General features: G+C 40.3%; 1 protein-coding gene across 1 annotated transcript; it reads left to right on the top strand.

Moving 5' to 3' along the window:
• Positions 1 to 4,169: 4,169 nt before the first annotated feature.
• Positions 4,170 to 4,856, top strand: LOC143636601 (uncharacterized). The gene has a single exon (XM_077104162.1). It carries the CDS (start codon positions 4,170 to 4,172, stop codon positions 4,854 to 4,856), a length of 687 nt encoding a protein of 228 aa, XP_076960277.1.
• The last annotated feature ends 15,310 nt before the right edge of the window (positions 4,857 to 20,166 follow it).

The raw sequence follows: 20,166 nt of genomic DNA, 5'->3' as shown, positions 1-20,166 counted from the left end.
AAAGGAAAATTGAGTCCTCGATTCGTTGACCCTTTTGAGGTACTCGAACGAATCGGCACTGTTGCATACTGTTTGCGACTGCCCGAGGAAATGCAACCGATACATGATGTATTCCAAGTTTTGAATCAGCGTAAATGTTTAACTGATGAATCTTTAGCAATGCGATTAAAAGACGTTGAAATAATTGAAAACTTAAAATTTGTTGAACGTCCAATTCAAATAGAAGATTCGAAAACAAAGAAATTGAAAAGAAGAACATTGAAAATTGTGAAAGTAAAATGGGACTCGCGTAGAGGGGCCGAATATACTTGGGAACTCGAATCGGAAATGAGAAAGAAATACCCCCATTTGTTCTTGTAAAGCAATCTCGAGGACGAGATTTGTTTCAAGGTGGGGAGGATGTAACATCTAGAAAATTTCGAGTTCAAAATGTCAATTTTCCAAAGTATAAGGACTAAAATTACCAAATTCCAAACCTTAGGGTTTATAACGAAAATTCTATTTTCTTGTCCTAGCGCAATACGCGACGGGACAAAGGACAAGCCCATCGCGTATCGCGATGGGGCTTGGTCAAAGGTTCTGGAAGTAGTCAACAGCGATATGCGAACGCTGTCTTATCGCGATGGCGTGGCCTGACACATTGTGACACGTGTACCACGTGGCACACGGTGGCACCGTCTGCCGCCACGTGCCACCACGTGGGAACACGTCGCCACGCGGCACAACACCTTCCACGTGTCGCCACGTGGCAGGTCTACATGGTGACTGGCTGATCCTACATCGCGATACTCGATGGGCTTGGCCAGGAGGCCATCGCGTATCGCGATAGGCTCCAATTTTTGCCTATAAATAGAAGGTTACGGGTTCAGTCCATTCACACCTTAATTCACACACACAATCAACTCTCTAACATCTCTCTACAATTCCACAATCATACCCTCGATCCGTCTCGTAAAACGTGCTCCGATTCCTCGATAAGTGTACCTCGATTCCTTGATTTCCGTGCCGACGTTTCCTCGAAGTGCGTGCCACCCTCCATCCACATACGGCCAAGGAAGGTGTTTGTTCTTCAAAGGCGTGTCATCAATTCTCAAAGATTGGTGTTGTCATTGGCGTGTCCAAATTGATCGAGAAAGTGAAGCGGCGTTGGAGTGCTGCTCAAGTTCTAAGGTTTTCTAAACGCCAACAATGTTAGGCGTAACGACGAATGAATATAATATAATATTATATTAAAAGGATTAAGCCTTAAGTCGAGGTTATACTCGATACCTGGATAAAAGAGATATAAACATAACAAAGAAAAGAATGAATTGTAAATACGTATATATGTGTGTAAGTATATATGTATATTCTTTGTCATGAAGTTATTATTTAAGTAATAATGAGTATTCTTAAATAATAAAAGAAAAAGAATACATTTCTTAGATAAGAAGAAACGTCGGGTTTTCATATAAACTAAAGGTTTATAATTTACTTTTAAACTAAAGGTTTTCAAGTAAAAGAAATATATGAACTAAAGGTTCATCGGGATAGATATATAAAATAAGACTAAAGGTCTTAGGCCGGATTGTATATCCGACTAACAAATGTTTATACTCGTACTATAAATGCGAGATAAAAAGGGAAAGACCCTTGGACGGTGAGTGAAGTCGATCCCAAAGAGAAAAGGTGAATACGCCCCAAACTTTTATAAACTTATTTTCAAACAAGTCAAACATGTTATATGAAGATTGCTTACAAGGAACTACGTGTTCCTAAAACCATTATAAATGAAAGTATAAACCTAGCCCTCAGGCTGTGGTATACGTATCTCTGGATCCTTACATAGGTGGTACTACGCGATGGCACATCGCACCACCCTGATCCTACGACTCTTTCCCGCGGGAAGTACGATCATTGTGTATATTTATGGGTACTTAACTAAGTCTAACGCTGCGGTGTTTGCTGAGGTGGCCTATAGTAGAGACTTGAATTTATAAATGTGTTATTTAACTTTGTTATTCCTAAGCCACGATGGGCCGAGGCAGGCGTAGTCTCGAGGGGTAATAAAGTAAAAGAAAATATTTTTGCGTCAGCGTGTTCACCAACATTCGTTGCTGACGTATTTTATTTACATTTTGCAGGTGAACAAGATTAGCGCTTGGAATGTCGAACTGCTATTTATATATCCGATGGCTCGGATTTTCTTTTGTGAAATTGAATACATATAATGGTGGTTTGTAACTAAAACAAATAATCTTTTGAAACTTAAACGGGAATCTTTTTTAGTCCCGTCTTTTTGTAATATTACAACTTTGATCCTTTTATAAGACTTCCGCTAATCAAACGTAACTCTGATTTATATACAAATATGGTACCAACTATTGGGTCACACGCCTAGGCCCTAAGTGAGGGTGTGACACAAGGTAACGAATTGCTGAGTTACCTAAACGAATCAATAAGTCAAGCTTAACGAATCACAAACTCAACTTAACGAATTAAGATAATGACCTTGCTACAGTTGATAACGAATCAACTATAACGAATCAGGTTGTTATAACGGTTATAACAAACTCTGACAACTATTGCCACGTGGAAAAAGTTTGTTACAATTAAAGTAAACGAAGTGGACACGTGTCTCACGAATTAGAAGACACGAATGAGAATATATAACGAACTGGAACACGAATTAGCGAATTAAACTAACGAACTAACTGAGTTTTTACCGAATCTTCAACAATCAGATGAAGATCTTCAAATCTTCAAACCTTCATCATACATTTCCAGATTTCTGGAAAAAGAATGAACACTCAAACAAGTCACAAATCCGTAATACTCACTCGTAACTTCACCAAATCGTCCAAATAAACTATCGAAACACTCGGAATCACAACATGAAACCAAATCAATCCATTCCGTAACCAATTAACCTTAACGCAAAACCAATTTAACCAAAACAATAACCTCTATTTCGGCCAAATCCAAATCTCAACCAATAACAACACAAACCAATCCAATTTTCAATTCCAAATCACCAATTCTTTCAAATACTTTACCAATCACATATCCAATACAATTCAATCCATATTCGATCAATTCAACAATGAATTTGATCAAAACCAAACCGGAACACAATAATACCAAAATTATACTAAACAGTCCTTAATTAATGAATTAAACTATAAATCAAGAGCAATCGAATCCCCGAAAGCTCTGATACCACTTGTGAAACCCTATCAGATCTCAGATCTAAGGATTTACTTAACAATAAATGGATCAAGTTCATTATTTCTCTTATACGTTATATGTATATATTATTAGTTGTATTAGGTGTATATAGTATCTATTAGATGGAATAGATTAAGAGAATGAAGTTTGGATTGAGATGAAACTTGAGCAGATGTTCAATACGTTAAATCTCAAACTTAAATTAAACAGAGGATGAATCCTCTATAAATAGGAAGATGGATCTAGTTCGTTACACATTCCGTAACGAACTATCCACCCACTTCGTTACAATACATTAAATAAACAAACATAACGAAACACCCCCTGATTCGTTAAACATCCTTAACGAATCAGGGGATAACTTAACTTATGGTCTAGTTCGTTAAACATCCTTAACGAACTAGACAGATCCTCTAACGAATAACTTAAATAATAATATCTTTTACATTATATTAAACGATAATTACAAAGACTCGAGACGCAAAACCGTGTACTAACAGGAAGGATTTTGGGTCCCGAGGTGGATAAAGAAAGGGCTGGAGTTGAAGATGAGGAAGTGGTAGAATGAAGATATTGAGATGGAAGTTCCGGGTAATATACAAGGTAAAACACCAATTATTGAGTCACAAGTTAAGAAAAAGGCGGTTGAAGTCCGACCACCACCTATTATTGATCTTGCCCATGTTTCGTATCCCGCTCGTCTCAAGCATCAAAAGTACACGTGGGAATACGGGCATTTTCTATATATGTTCGAATGTTGAAGATCAATCTTCCATTTATTGAAGCTCTCCAACAAATGCCAAAATATTTGTGAAAGACTTACTCAAGAGAAAATATCGGTTGGGAGAGGTTTCATCTATTCCACTTAGCGGGGATTGTTCAGCGAAGTGTTGAATCGGGTCCCCGAAAAGTTGTCGGATCCGAGTGTGTTTACGATCCCTTGTATGTTCGGAAGTGATATTATGAGTCAAGCGTTGGCGGATTTAGGTGCGAGTATTAATCTTATGCCATATTCGTTGTATGAGAAGTTGGAGATGGGCGAGCTTACACTGACTCCCATGTCGTTTTCATTGGCGGATCGTTCGGTTAAATACCCACGGGGAATTATTGAGAATTTACTAGTGAAAGTGGATAAGTTTGTGTTCCCGGTGGATTTTGTGGTACTTGATATGGAGGTCGACGAAAGGGTTCCCATTATTCTTGGTCATCCGTGTTTGCGAACGGCAAAGGCTCTTATTGATGTGTATGCTGGGAGGATGACACTTTGGGTTGGTGATAAGAATGTTACTTATGATGTTGCTAAGTCAATGAAACATCCGGGTGATCATGATGATTTTACTGGTCCATGCCATTCGGTTTATTTTCTTAACTCTTTTTTTCCGAGTTTTGATACGTATCTTGATTATATTTGTGGGGTCGATGTTGTTGGAATGAATATGGATAAGGAGTCGGAGGAAGAGGTAGTGGATGATGTTTCTTGTTTAGCGGAAATTATGGAGGTTAGTGAGGTTATTTGTGAGAAAGATGTAGAAAAACCCGCGCCGTTGGAATTAAAGGTTCTTCCGTCACATTTGGAGTATGCTTACCTTGAAGAGGGCTCGAATTTTCCCGTTATTGTTTGTTCCAAGTTGACGAAAGAAGAAAAGTAAAAATTGATAGAAATGTAGAAGTTGAATAAGGAGGCGATCGCATGGAGACTTTCGGATATTCAAGGTATTAGTCCCGCTTATTGTACCCACCGAATTTTAATGGAAGATGAGTACAAACCGGTAGTTGAACCCCAAAGGCATCTTAACCCAAAAATTCAAGAGGTTGTCAACAAAGAGGTTCTTAAGTTGATGGATGCCAGGATGATTTACCCAATTTCAGATTCTCCATGGGTAAGTCCGCCCAAGTTGTTCCAAAGAAAGGGGGTGACGGTTGTCATGAACGAAAAGAATGAACTTATGCCCTCACGTACGGTCACCGGTTGGCGTGTGTGTACTGTTTATCGGAGGTTGAATGATGCCACTCGGAAAGACCATTTCCCATTGTCGTTTATTGATCAAATGTTGGAGCGTCTCGCAGGTCAGCAATTTTATTGTTTTCTTGATGTTTTTTCAGGTTATTCATACTCCAATCGCACTGGAAGACCAAGAGATGACGACTTTTACATGTCTGTATGGCACATTTGCGTATCGTCGCACGCCGTTAGGGTTGTGTCATGCTATGGCTACCTTTCAGCGTTGTATGGTGGCAATTTTTCAGGATATGATAGAGTCGTCCATGGAGGTGTTTATGGATGATTTTTCGGTGTACGATAATTCTTTCGATCAGTGGTTGGTAATCTTGAGAGGATGTAGAAAAGGTGCATTGAGACGAAGTTGATGTTGAATTGGGAAAAATGTCACTTTATGGTGACAGGCGAAAACATGTTGGGTCATAAGATTTCTAGAGATGATATAGAGGTGGATCGGGTGAAGATTGATATAATTAGTAGAATTTCTCCACCGACAATTGTTAAAGCTATATGGAGTTTTCTTGGTCATGCGGGTTTCTATCGGAGGTTTATCAAAGACTTTTCAAAAATTACCCGCCCGATGACCTGACTATTAGAGAAAGATGTCCTTTTGTGTTCGATGAAGATTGTTTGAAGGCGTTCAAGTTCTTGAAAGAGCAACTCTTGAGTGCACCTATTCTCATATCACCCGATTGGAACTTGCCTTTTGAGCTTATGTGCGATGCGAGTGATTATGGTGTAGGGGCGGTGTCACACCCCGACTTAGGGCCTAGGCGTGTGACCACAAGTTGGTACCTGTTTTGTAAATATATCAGAGTTGCGGGTTTGTTTTAGCGGAAGTCTTTAGTAAAATATTATTATATTGAAAACTTATTAAAATCTCGGCTTTAAATACCCGCTTGATATTTCAAATACATTTCTTTATAAAACGTAACTCTTTTATAATATTTTCAAATTAAATATCTGAGCCACCAGATAGCATATAATGACTATAACTCCAATCTTCTATTCCTTCTTGCTTGTCTTTTCTAACCTTTCTTGTTTCCCTGTAACATGGGCGGGAAAATACGTCAGCACAAAGCTGGTGAATAACGCTAACTCTAAAATATCTTTTCAATACCTTTGTGAAACCAACAATAATACCTTTGTGACTACTCATTAGGCACCCAACTACATTGGGATCTGTAGGTTCCCAGCCGGATCTACACGGAAGTATCTCGTAGTACGTAGGTGCAGAATCCCTACGTAAGACGATACGAGCGTAATATGTAAACTACGTTAATACCGAACACGAACACACGTTACAATACTCAAAAGACACGTTATATTGCAACACTTAACACGTGATGTTCAAATCACAATTACACGTACTGGAAAATCTATCTAATACAACCCGTAACATATGTATATATATGTTACGACAACTTCGCCTAACAGACTAGGCGAAGTTGTCAATAACTTCGCTTGTCCACAAGTTCGCTTCTATCAGGCGAACTTGTGAGACAACCTATCTAAATCAAACCAAAACAAACTAACACGATTACAGACACAAACATAACACTAGATACTGAACTACTGACATCATGTACCAACAGACTCCCCCTTGGCAGTAGCTTCATATCTATATCTTTAATCACGTGTCTGGTAATCCCAAAAACTTGTATCTCCCGTCTTCAAGCATGAACTCCCTGTCTTACACAGACAGAGACAACTCTCTGGTATTTCTTGGCTTCTTCTTTCCATGCAGGAATATAGAATATCTTTTTCTCGTTCAGCACCTGCAAGTCAGCTTGAGACAAATTCACCAAGTGCATAGGATCATACACTCTCAGCACCTCTTGTTCATCTTCATCCTCCATAACCGCTTCAGCTGTTTGGCTATCGACATACCACCATTTTAGATTCTTTAGGACATCCTTGGGCATTTGTTTCATCGGCACTTCTTTTAAACACCGGATAGGCTTATACTTCATTACCATCCAAGGTTTGCCATCAGCTCTCATTCCTCTGTCTTTGTCTTCAACAAGCTTCCCTTTCTGCGGCTTTAACAACTCGAACTTTTTCTCATTTATACTTTCTTTCCACACGATCTTTCCAATAATCCTAGCCATATTATCATCACTCCTGTTTATCAACCCCAACTTGGCTAAATCCTTCACCTCACACTCCAGCAAGGTATTCAATGATCTCAACAACCTTTTGAAGTACTAAACTCCGTCAAAACGTTTAATCACAAATAGCCTCAACTGCTCATCATATAACCAGCATATAATCCCCTTCTTCGATTCAGCGTACCCTTTGATATTATAACTCTTCTTAAACATAGTTGGAACCGCTGGTTTCTTTGTCTTTACGAACCATTGAGCGTAGCCTTCTTTCCATCTCGGCTGCTCTTCCCATTCAGTCTCATCGCTTCCCATATCTTGACCCACATTTGACTTATCAAATTCTGGAATTTCATGCTCAACATTATCCTCCACAATCTCTCCCTCTTCAACCTCACTGTCAATCACAATCTCAGCTCCTATTTTCTCAATCTCTTCAACCGGTAACACATCGTCGTCACCCACAGTATCATCATCCAACATCTCCTCATTATCCACTACCACCACATCATCACCCCCTGATCCACCTGTTGCACCAGCTGACTCCCCCTGAGATGTGGAAGTCCCAAGAGTTTGTTCAGTTCTTGGCAACTCACCACCTGCACCTTTCGATGCATTAGGATCATCGTCTCTATCGTTACTCTTCTTCGTCCTCAACTTATCGCCCTTGCAGCTCGTCTCCCCCGGAGATGCTAAGAACTGTTTTAAAGCATCAAATAGTTTACCGTGCTCAATCAAGAGGGACGACTGAATCTGATTTTTTGCAACAAGGCGCTGAATAGCGTGAGTCTGGATCAGGTTGATTCTTGATTGTTCTTCCACGACCCTTTCAAGAGCTGCTATCCTGTCTGAGTCAGATAAATTTGCATCAAAATCAAATCTCATATGAGAAATGTCTTGAGCATACGGTGGAGGGATTCCCAAGGTAGCCGGAACATCAGAAACAGGCTGATAAGTAACCGCAGGTGGTATTGTAACAGATAACCCTGCAGTGGCAACCAGTGTCGACTTAACGAATCTCGCAACAACCTCCGATGGAGTAAGTGTAGGAGGTGGCAAGGAAACAATTTCTGGAGCCGAAAGCTGAAAGGTAGTGGGTGGAATGCCAAAGGAAGATGATGTTGTTATCACGGGAACACCCGAGGTGATCGGTCCTGTCACAGTCATCGATGCAGGGACCATAGTCATACCAGATAAGGCGGGTGGAGAGAAACGAACCACCCTCGAGCTTTCACCAGCTCCCGAGCCTTCACCCGTTCTGACCTTTTTCGATCGACGAATCAACCGATCTAACTCCTCCTCATAGTCAGATTCACTGTCATCTGTGTCTTTCTTTCTTTTTCAATGAATTCTTTCTTGGGCGACCAGTATCTGTCTTGCTTCAGCAACATCACCGGCTGAGTAGTCAGAGTCGGATCTTTCAGACTCAGCTACAGACGTAGCTACCAACGACACATTAGCACCAGAAACCTCTACTACTGAGACCTGAACCTCTGCCTCAGGATCAACTCGTTCCATATCAAAGAATCCTTGGCCACCAAAAGCAGCTTCAAGGTCTACTTGTTCCTCCGGTGCCACAACAGGAGCAGCAGGTAATGCCTGCTGTACCACAGGTGGTGGTTGGGAAACAACTGCCTGTTGCGGTGCCAGATCCCGAAACTCGTCTCCACGAGGAGCAACATACGCCGGGTTTATCAAATAACCAAATAACGGAGTATGTCGTGGACGAAGCTCTGGTTTACTTCGAGCACTCGACGATCTGCATTGTGCGAATATCCTCTTGCTGACACTCTCTACATATCGAATTGGACGGCGCTGAGGTAGCGTAGGAGCCACATGATTCAAGATCATTTGTAAGAATCTTGGATACATCAAGAATCTTTCACGAGCTACCGCACGTCTCTGACGGTCTATTTCATAAAACACCATCTGACTGAAGCTGTAACGCTTGTTGTAAGTCAGTGCTGTCATTGTCGATTGCATCATCGCACCCATCCCGTCCGTACCAGCCTTACGACCCGACATGCACACGATCATCACATGCATGAGAAAACGCCATTGATCCAACAAAAATCCCTTACGCCTCTGAGTGTCACCCAATGGACGGGAATAGCCCATTCGTAAAAATGCACCATCTCTGAATGGAGCAGTAAAGTCTGTAGGATCATCTCTAGTTTCATTCCCAAACTGCAAGGCGACCCTTATCTGTTCAGATGAGAACTGCACCTCCTGATTGTTAACAGTGGCGCGCATGACTGGGGGCTCAACTCTACAGTCATATTCTACCGTCCTCCAGAAATCTTCAATGTTCGGTAGAGATATGGGTAGTGTTGTAGTAATAGCGTGGAAGATGCGCGAGCGAACAAAGAATGAGATGATCTCACGAAAATCATCTATACCATTGCCATCCGGATCCAGTGTGATGTACATATTGTGCCCCGGAAAGAATTGACGGTTGTTATCACCACCTTCGTCACCACCAGCACCACCAGCTCCCGCTACAGCAGCCATATCTGCATAACAAACGGTCTAAGTTAGGACAATGTCAAAGCAGATCATAACTTCGCCTATTACCAAGAGCGAAGTTATGATAACTTCTGGTGTGCAAGCGAAGTTAGGGAGAGGGCGAAGTTAAGTATAAATTCACCGAATCCTAACTTCGCCTGAGCCTATCCAGACAACATAATTAATTTAAGATTGATTAGGCGAAGTTATGCCATAGGCGAAGTTGTGAACAACTTCGCCTAAACATAAGTTCGCCTGAATCTGAAACGGCGAATTGCAGACGTCCAAACAAGGTTTAAATGGTGAATTGTTGGTTGATTACATAAAATCATGTTATAATAACGATCTAGACGATCAAATTAGGTACGAACACATTTGAAACAGATTGGTTATCGGGTGTTTAAAGGGATTGCATGAACGTAGTCACGAATCGGACCAAAACGACTTCTGATTAACACTATTAACAAGAATTATAAGCATCACAGACCCTACACACCTTTAACACGGATCGAAATCAATTAACAACAAGTTTTGATTCAATTGACAAGTTCGCCGAGGGTTATAATGTGATAAGTTCACCTGGATTTTGTAAATATTAACTGGTGTTTGACCAAAAAGTCATTTATATAGGGTTGTACATTACACAGGCGAAGTTAAGGTTTAACTTCGCTTACCCTTAACTTCGCCCAGTAACTTCGCTTTAAATTTAAAAAAGAGGCCCTTAAACATTTGAACAAAATGCAACTTTCATTTAAAATCCTCCGTTAAAGATTTAAACTTTATAATCAAAGAACCAAGTAACCAAGCTTTGAACCATAAAATGAACTATGTAAAGTAAATTTTAGAAATAAAGTACACGGGATCAAGTTTCAGTCTTGACGGGGACCAGAATGTTTTAGAAAAGATCCGAACGGGAATCATACTAATTAAGTGACTGTCACATAGATCCATGTTCAGCGGTATTATGACATAAAGAAACAGGTTGTAAGCAGGTAAACAACTTAGTATGGTTTTCATCGCTTCTGTGATACGGATTAGGTTCAATTAAGCTCAAAATTTAAATGGAAAACACATCAGAGATTGTGATGCCTCCCATCTATTCTCAAAGCTTATTTGACTTTCCCCGAGTCACCCCGAGTTGACCTTGACCCGTAGTGTCTGATTAAACAGTAAGTACATCTGATCTTTAGAGTCTTCATCCCGTTCTCTTTCTTGATAAGTATAACATAATAGGCTTCAGAAGGCTTAACATCATTTTTTTTTAAATAATAAAGATTTACATAGCCTCAAACAGTAGACTACTGCAAGTCCCGAATCTGGATCACTGCAGGTACTTGACACACTATCTTCTCGGAAATCAGAACACTCACGGGCTCGTGTATGACTGGGTAATCGCTTTTCTGCCTATCATTCGGAAAGATGTATATGGAGACATACACAACTCTTAATGAGTCTTCCCGTTAAATCGAGAAGATTTAGTTAGTATCACTTTAACTTTTACGCACCATAAAAAGCTACCATAACATACAATGACTGTTCTAGAGTCTTTTAGGCCTAATAACTTCACTAGTTAAGCACACATAAATAGTTTATGTATCACTTTCCAAGGTTGGATCAATTTTCTTAGTAACATTGTATTGAAACTTCTTACGAAGTTATAGACTTGAAAAATTATATCATCTCCCGAAAAAAAAATTTTAATTCTATCGCCCCGATCAAGTCAAAATCATCAGGTAAACGGCTATCCTGAAGATCCAATGGATCAGCTGGACCGACCACATACGAATATGCATCCTTTTAACTAAGTATGAACGACTACTTTTCAGCGAAAGAATAAAAACACATCATAAACCGCCCCAGTCGCTTTCAGTCATCTGGTTAATGGCTATCCTCATAATCTACTGGTAGAAGTGAGAACCAAACACATCCGAAGATATGTCCTTCAAACTGAAGCAACCGACATAATTCTAAGCGATAGTGACGTTTTTTTTTTTTTTTTTTAATACGGTTACTCGGGATTGATCATCCCATTAAACTCAACGAGATTTTGAAAACGAGTTCGGTCAAATGCTTTAGTAAAAAGATCAGCGAAATTATCTAACGAATCAACCTTTTCGAGCACTATTAATTTCTTCTCAGCACAATCCCGTATAAAATGATGACGAATGTCAATGTGTTTAGTTTTGCTATGTTTTACGGGATTGTTAGTTACTGAGATTGCAGCAGTGTTATCAATGCAAATAGGAGTTTGAGTAAAATTCAGACCGTAATCGCGCAATTGCTGTTGTATCCAAAGAACCTGGGGGCAGCAGTTTGATGCTGCCATGTACTCTGCTTCACAGGTGGAAATGGCTACTGAGGTCTGCTTCTTGCACTGCCATGACACCAATCTTCCTCCCAGAAACTGACATCCACCGGTTGTCGACTTCCTGTTCTGATTGCTACCTCCATAGTCAGAATCTGTGTAAGCGATCAAATCCAAGTCTCCCCCTTTCGTGTACCACAGTCCCAGCTTAGGCTTGCCTTTGAGATACCGCAGTATTCTCTTCACTCCCTTCATGTGAGATTCCTTTGGGCTTGCCTGAAATCGAGCACAGAGACAAACTGCAAACATAATATCAGGTCTAGATGCAGTTAAATACATTAAAGAACCTATGATTGCTCGATATTGGGTGGGGTCCACGTCTTCATCACTGTCCGAATCAGCACCCAGTTTGTGATTGACGCAAACCGGAGTATCAAATGGAGTGCTGTCCTCCATCTTGAAGCGTTTGAGAACGTCTTGGACATATTTAGTTTGATGGATGAACATCCCATCTTTCTTCTGATCAACCTGCAATCCTAAAAAGAAAGTTAATTCACCCATTGCACTCATTTCAATCCTCTTTTTCATGACTTCTTCAAACTCCTAACACATGACGACTTTTGATGCAGCAAATATGATGTCGTCCACGTAGACTTGAACTAGTAGAAAATCTCGCCCTTTTCTCTTGACAAACAGCGTGCTGTCGATCTTTCCTCTTTCGAACCCATTCTCAGATAAGGTGGCGTACCAGGCACGAGGGGCCTGATGTAGTCCATATAGCGCTTTACTCAGCTTGTACACATGATCAGGAAAGTCAGGGTCATGAAAACCCAGAGGCTGTTCAACGTATACTACCTCATCGACTTTACCATTAAGAAAAGCACTTTTCACGTCTAATTGGAACACCTTCATCTCATTGTGTGCAGCAAATGCCAAAAATAGTCGAATTGCTTCCAATCTTGCCACAGGAGCAAACACTTCATTGTAGTCGATTCCTTCTTGCTGATTAAACCCTTTAACTACCAGCCTCGCCTTGTTTCTTATGGTTATTCCTTTCTCATCTCTCTTACATTTAAAGACCCACTTTGTGCCAATAGCATGTACATTCTTCAGTTTTGCTACTAACTTCCAGACTTCCATCTTCTCGAACTGAGCTAACTCTTCTTGCATGGCTTCTACCCACGAGCTATCCTTGAGAGCCATTTGATAATTCTTTGGTTCAATCTGGCTGATGAAGCAGGTGTACAAGCATTCATTTATGATACCCGTTTCTTTAATGCTTGCGTAAACACAAGTGTGCTCATTCAAACTTCTTCTTGTTTGAACACCGTCAGACAGATCACCTATCACGTTCTCCAAAGGGTGATTTTTGTGAATAGCAGTAGTCTGAACCGGACCGACTTCCAGATTATTTACCAAATTCGAAGAGAGTTCTTCAATGGGTGATTGATGTTGAGAGTGAAAAGTGTTGTAAAATTCTTCTTCAGTAGAGGCGGCAGGAGTATTAACGGCACTTGACGTGGAAGGTTGACTTTCATCGTATCGTGGACGTTGCACAATATTTTCCTCCTCGTCATAGATGATCTGGGAAGCAATTTTCTCATCAACTTCTGCAAAATCCAAGTAAGGCACATTAAAAGATTTGAACAGTCTATCATAGTCAAAAGCCTCAGCGGGTCCCATTCTAGGCTTTGGTGGTTTGTAACTCGTGATGTCAGTGTTACATACCACTTCAACCTTGCTGTTCGATAAATTAAAGACTCTTCTGTTGGGTGTCCCAACTACATATCCGACTAAAATACCTTCATCGGCTTTCTCACCAAATTTTGAGTTTGTCTTTAATATCGTACATGGGGACCCGAATGGTTCGAGACCATTCAAGTTTGGCTTTCGACCATGCATAAGTTCATAACAATTTTTATTTAGCCTTTTAACAGTTAAAACACGATTAAGGATATAACAGGCTGTGGCAACTGCTTCAGCCCAGAACACCACGGGAAGTTTAGCATCAGCCAGCATGGTTCTGGCTCCTTCAATTAGCGTCCTGTTCTTCCTCTCAGCCACCCCATTTTGTTGCGGAGTATACGGGGCGCTGTATTGATGGTCTATCCCTTTCTGTAAACAGAACATATCCATCTGGTAGTTCTTGAACTCCGTCCCATTATCACTTCTGATGTACTTGACCTTTCTCCCAACAATGTTTTCAACCTTGGTAATCAAGTTAATTACCAACTGAACCGTCTCATCCTTTGCCTTCAGAAAATACACCCAAGAGTATCGAGAGTAATCATCGGTTACTACCAAGCAGTATGTCGTTCCACCTAGACTCTTTACATTCACGGGACCGAAGAGATCCATGTGAAGTAGGTTTAGTGTACTGACAATTGAGTTAACCTTCTTGGAGTGATGAGGTTTCTTGTGTTGTTTTCCCTTCTTGCACGATAAGCATTGATCTTCAAAGTTGAAATTCTTCAGGGGAACACCAAGCACTAGCCCATTCTTGACAATATAATTTATTTTTCGAAGATGTATATGTCCCATTCTCCGATGCCATAACTCGGACTCAGATTCAGTTGCCTTTGACAGAAGACATGACTCTTCTGTTGCCATCTCGGTTGACCTCATATCCATTACATATGTGTTCTTTTCTCTTGAAGCTTTCATCACCACCCATGCCTCTGGTATCTTGAAACCAGGATACAGAACAATTGCTTCATTTTTACTAAAGTGCAATGTGTACTCTTTGTCACAAATCTGAGACACGCTCAACAAATTATGCTTCAACTCCTCAACAAAATTCACCTTCTCTAACTTTATTTTACCATTTGTCACAGTTCCAATACCAGTAATTCTACCACCACTCTCTCCAGCAAAACTTACCCTACCTCCTTGAACAGGTTTCCATTCGTGTAACAAATTCTTGTTACCAGTCATGTGCCAGGAACAGCCACTATCCACAACCCACAGATTGTTTACAGTCCTGTTCAACTGTTCCTGCACAGTTAAAGAAAAGATTAAAATCTGGGGACCCAAGACCAATTGGTCTTGGGTCGATTAAATCTGTTAAACGACATCCCATACTTTGGTTGTCCAAAGTCAGTTTGAGAATGATTTCTGTAAGTCCTAAAAGGAAACCTTCTTGAGGATTGACTATTAGGCCTTCCAAACCTTAGTGAATTAACCGAATTATGATGGTAGGTTTGGTTGTTAACTGGGAAAAACTGAGATTGATATCTTTGAAATCTTGGTTTAGTCCAATGTCTGAACTTTGGTGAGTTAGCATTCTTACCATTATAGTAATTTCTATTCGTTTTATTCTCAGTTTTCTGAGGCCTCATACTTCTGAATCTCTGATTTAGAGGACAATCAGCAATCAGGTGTCCTATTTGATTGCATCAGAAACAACTCTTGTGTTCAACTTTCGTCTCAACAGTTGTTTCAGATGTTGAGGTTGCATTACTATTCGTTTGTCTAACATATGGTGGGACAAACGGGTTTAGGGGAGAGTTCTTTTCAGTTGGCTTATATTCCTCCCCACGTTTTAGTAACACTACCTCTTCTTTTATCTCACTAGATTCGGATGTCTTGTCCGAATTTGATGAGACAGAACTAGGAACAGAAATCTTAACATTCGAAACAGGCTTACTCGTTTCGTTTTTACTAACTTCAGGTTCTTTAATCGAAACTTTGACAGGAACTGTCTGACTAATCTCAACATCAACAGATTTCTGATTACTAGGATCATACGTATAGTTATGGTTATACGGTGGTGGAACTTCAGAAAATCCAATTCCCCCTTTGTTAACTGGGGAACGTTGAACACTTACGATGTGATCAAGCATTGCTGAGGAATTTCTAAATTGTTCAATTTTTCTGTTTAATTCCACCACTTTTACCTGGTAATCAGCTATCTGTTTATCCCTTTCAGCAATTAGTTTGGTTTTTTCCTCTAACACTTCATAACTAAGATCAATTACTTGTATTTTATCAGCTAGACTGGCTTTAAGACTTCTGATATCTTTTTCACTAGCTTTGATTTTTAATGAGTAAGTGTTTTCTCTAGTTTTAGTGTCGTGATGATCTTCTTTTAACGTTTTAAATTGAGCATCCAAACTTACAAACTGATCAGTTACTGTTTTCAATTGTTCAGACAGATTTTCACATTGCATACAATGAAGTTCAGAACTTACCTCAGAGAGCTGATCGTTCACTTCTGCCATGTAAGCTTGATTTTCTCCCGTCTCTTTCTCACTTCCTGCAGTTTCGATGTTCACCAAATTTGCCTGTTCGAAGACTTCCTCAACCTGTAGATTCCAGTTATACCCACCATTGTGTCTAGATACCATAGCCCTATTCTCACTACCTCCTCCATTCTGTTGTGCAGGCCTGTTCTGACTACGTTCGACTCTCTCATTTGTACATTCCTTGGCAAAGTGACCATTTTGTTGACAGTTGTAACATCTAACCTTTGATTTGTCAAAACCTGGTCTTTCGCCAACGAACTTTCTACCCGTTTTCTTCATGAATATTTTAACCCGTCTTACTATCATAGCCATCTGCCACTGCAGATCCATCTCTTCTAGATCATCAGCATCAATCTGATCATAGTCTTCATCCAAAGTTGCGGGATCGACTATTTTACCTTTGATGTAATTCTCATAAGATGCAATGAAAGATGCAAAGAGAGCAAACTGCTGTTCAGCTGATTTAACACTCATGGGCATCTGTGAGTAGTTGTTGGTTGGAACATTTGATGAAAATTTACCAGTTGTGGCTTGAGGTTTTGAAGAATTACTTCCTGCAGCTACGAAACATACATCACCATACATGTTGAGAGTCACATGACCATCCTGAGTTGAATTTGAGTTTGAGTCTCCCTTTGAGTAATAAGCAAAGGATTCTGACTTTGAAATTGAACTTGAAGTAACTTTCGCACCATACATTCCCGGATCCTGAACCTGATCAGTTGGTGTCTCTTTCCGAACCATGTTAAGTTCAAAAGTTCGTAATTTATTGACTGCTGTTTCCAAATCGATATTGGCAAACTCTTTATCTTCTCTCATCAAAACCGTGTACATTTCCCATTTCGGTGGAAGAGCATCAAGAGTTTTTTCTACAATCTCTTCTTCTTTATAGTCAATTGAGTAATTTCTAAGTTCGGTCATCAGGTGGTAATATCTTGTGATGATATCATCAAGTGATTCATTTTTCAAATATTTGAACACCGAGAATTGGGTTTTTAGTAGCTTAATTTTGGATGCACGTATCCCCACATTACCTTCATATCGATTTTCTAGCGCTTCCCATAGCTCTCTAGCGGTTTGGTATTTCCTGAAGGTGTGAAGAATCTCTTGTGGAAGAGCCATTGTTATTGCAGCATGAGCTTTACTTTCTGCCTCATACATCTTCTTTTCTTCCTCTTCCATCTTATTATACTTCTTAATTTGTTCACGACCCACAAACAAGGCCGTTGGTGGAATGTATCCATCTTGAATGCACACCCACATCTTAGCATCTTGATATTTAACATACTGTTCAAACCGATCTTTCCACGCAACGAAATCGGTACCCTTAAGCATTTTCGAAGCCTTAGTTGCTGAACCGGCTTCAACTTCCATTTTCACCAGTTCTGTAATGTTTATCGAAGTCATCGCTGAGAGAAACACGACTTGAAAACACACACAAAAAAAATTGATTTTTTTTTTAATTTGAACAATGACCAGTAGGCGAAGTTATGCTTAACTTCGCTTAAGCTTAACTTCGCTTGATTCCTTAACTTCACTGAAACTCTTAACTTCGCTTGCTACTCAACTTCGCTTGATGACAACTTCGCCTGAGATCAACTTCGCTTGGTTGATAACTTCGCTTAAACTTATAACTTCGCCTAAACCCTACGAACAGTGACGGCAACTTCGCCTGATGAACACAAGGTTTTTGCAGGTTTTAATTTGACGTATTGCGAGGTATGTGAAGGTGTAATGGGTTATATTTGATAGTGGGAGATGGGTAGGACACAGAAACTCGGTATATCAACGTAAACTCGTCCCGCGAATAGTCGAACGGAACGATTTCTACACTCGTGTGATAATCCCGAACCACACAATCATGAGCAAATGCTTTGATACCAATTGTAGGTTCCCAGCCGGATCTACACGGAAGTATCTCGTAGTACGCAGGTGCGGAATCCCTACGTAAGACGATACGAGCGTAAGATGTAAACTACGTTAATACCGAACACGAACACACGTTACAATACTCAAAAGACACGTTATATTGCAACACTTAACACGTGATTTTCAAATCACAATTACACGTACCGGAAAATCTATCTAATACAACCCGTAACATATGTATATATATGTTACGACAACTTCGCCTAACAGACTAGGCGAAGTTGTCAATAACTTCGCTTGTCCACAAGTTCGCTACTATCAGGCGAACTTGTGAGACAACCTATCTAAATCAAACCAAAACAAACTAACACGATTACAGACACAAACATAACACTAGATACTGAACTACTGACATCATGTACCAACAGGATCAAATTACTCTAAGTACCATGTACAATTAATTATATACACAATATCATTTCTCTGAACAGTCCCATAGACCTTCAAAGGCATGTTGATGATATGCATGGCCTCGGGGAAATGCCGAGTCACCATGTATGTTTCGATCCAGACACATGTACACTCTTAATCAGAGTGTCCGTTTCTTATTATTGTACACAAAGTTTTAAGGATTCGTAAATCCTATGTAAACATTCTGACTCAATATAAAAGGTTTGGGGCGTATTCACCTTGTCTGTTTATGATCAGTTTCTTTTACCGATTCCTGTTTTCTGATTCTTCTTCTTGTTTTGTTACCTCGGACCTATAGTACGAGAATAAAATTTTGTATAAATAACTAGATCAGCGATCTAGCTTTAGACCTTTAGTCTATTTCGTATAGCTTTAACGTTGATAAAATCATTTGGACCTTTAGTTCTTTTCTTTATTTATCATTTATATGCTACGTTTCTTCTTCAGGAAGAAACGTCTATTCTGAGTTTCTTCTTCAAGAAGAAACATTAATTTCATAATTATAATCTCTTGTATTATATTTCTTTGTCATAAAGAAATACTATTTTTGACTATAACCTTCGCTTAAGAAAAGTTATATAATACTTAATTGTAATCAAGGTTCAGCTATATCTCCGACTATGGTCTAAGCCATTTATAATAATATAATAATAACTTAGGCAGAACCACTTACCTCGCACGGGTATTCGGAGTTAAATATTCCTAAGTTTATACGGGCAGCACTTCTACTTTATATGCACGTTTATCGAGGCGTTCTTATTCAACCTTCCTTGATACGCAAATCGAGGCGCTGTGTAGGTGTCACCGGTCGTGCACGTAATTCGAGACGAAATGTCGGTTATCTTTGGGTGGCACGCACTTCAAGGAACACGTCGAGTATTTGCACGGATTACGAGGTGATGATTGTCGGGTTGGTGGCACGCAAAATGATGCTTGGCATGCAAACCAATGTAGAGAGAGTAATTCTAGAGAGAGAGTGAATGTGAGGTGTGTGGGGAATGAGCTCATGGCCTTCCCTTTTATAGCTTATTTTGGATCCCATCGCGGTACGCGATGGGCTCCTCTTTCAACTCCGTCGCGTAGCGTGGCGCCACCATTTCTGCATGAACGCCACGTGTCCTGCCCTGCTGCCACGTGTCACCTGAGTGTGACACGTGTCCCTGAGTCATCACGATCCATCGCGGTACGCGATGGCCGTCTTCTTGGACTCGTCGCGTAGCGCGATGGGTCGCTAGAAATTATTTTTCATTTTCAGTCCCTGTACTTTAGTAACTTGTCATATCTGGTCTAACTCTCATTGTCCAAAAATACTAAGGCGGCTTTCAAAGCGGCTCGCGGTGATGCGAAGTGCAAAGCGCGCCATCAAAGCGCCACATTGCGCCCAACGCCCTTCGCCGTGGCCTTCGCCATCACCATCGCCATTGTCCTCGTCCGAGCCCGAGCCCGTGCGCGTGCGCGTCA

The sequence above is a fragment of the Bidens hawaiensis genome, unplaced genomic scaffold (assembly GCF_021521415.1).
Source record: "Bidens hawaiensis isolate Kalapana, Puna unplaced genomic scaffold, B.hawaiensis_p1.1 tig00008029_1, whole genome shotgun sequence".
NCBI classification, from domain to species: domain Eukaryota; kingdom Viridiplantae; phylum Streptophyta; class Magnoliopsida; order Asterales; family Asteraceae; genus Bidens; species Bidens hawaiensis.
Note: the sequence above shows the minus strand (reverse complement) of the source record. Positions and strands in the feature narration are given on the sequence as shown.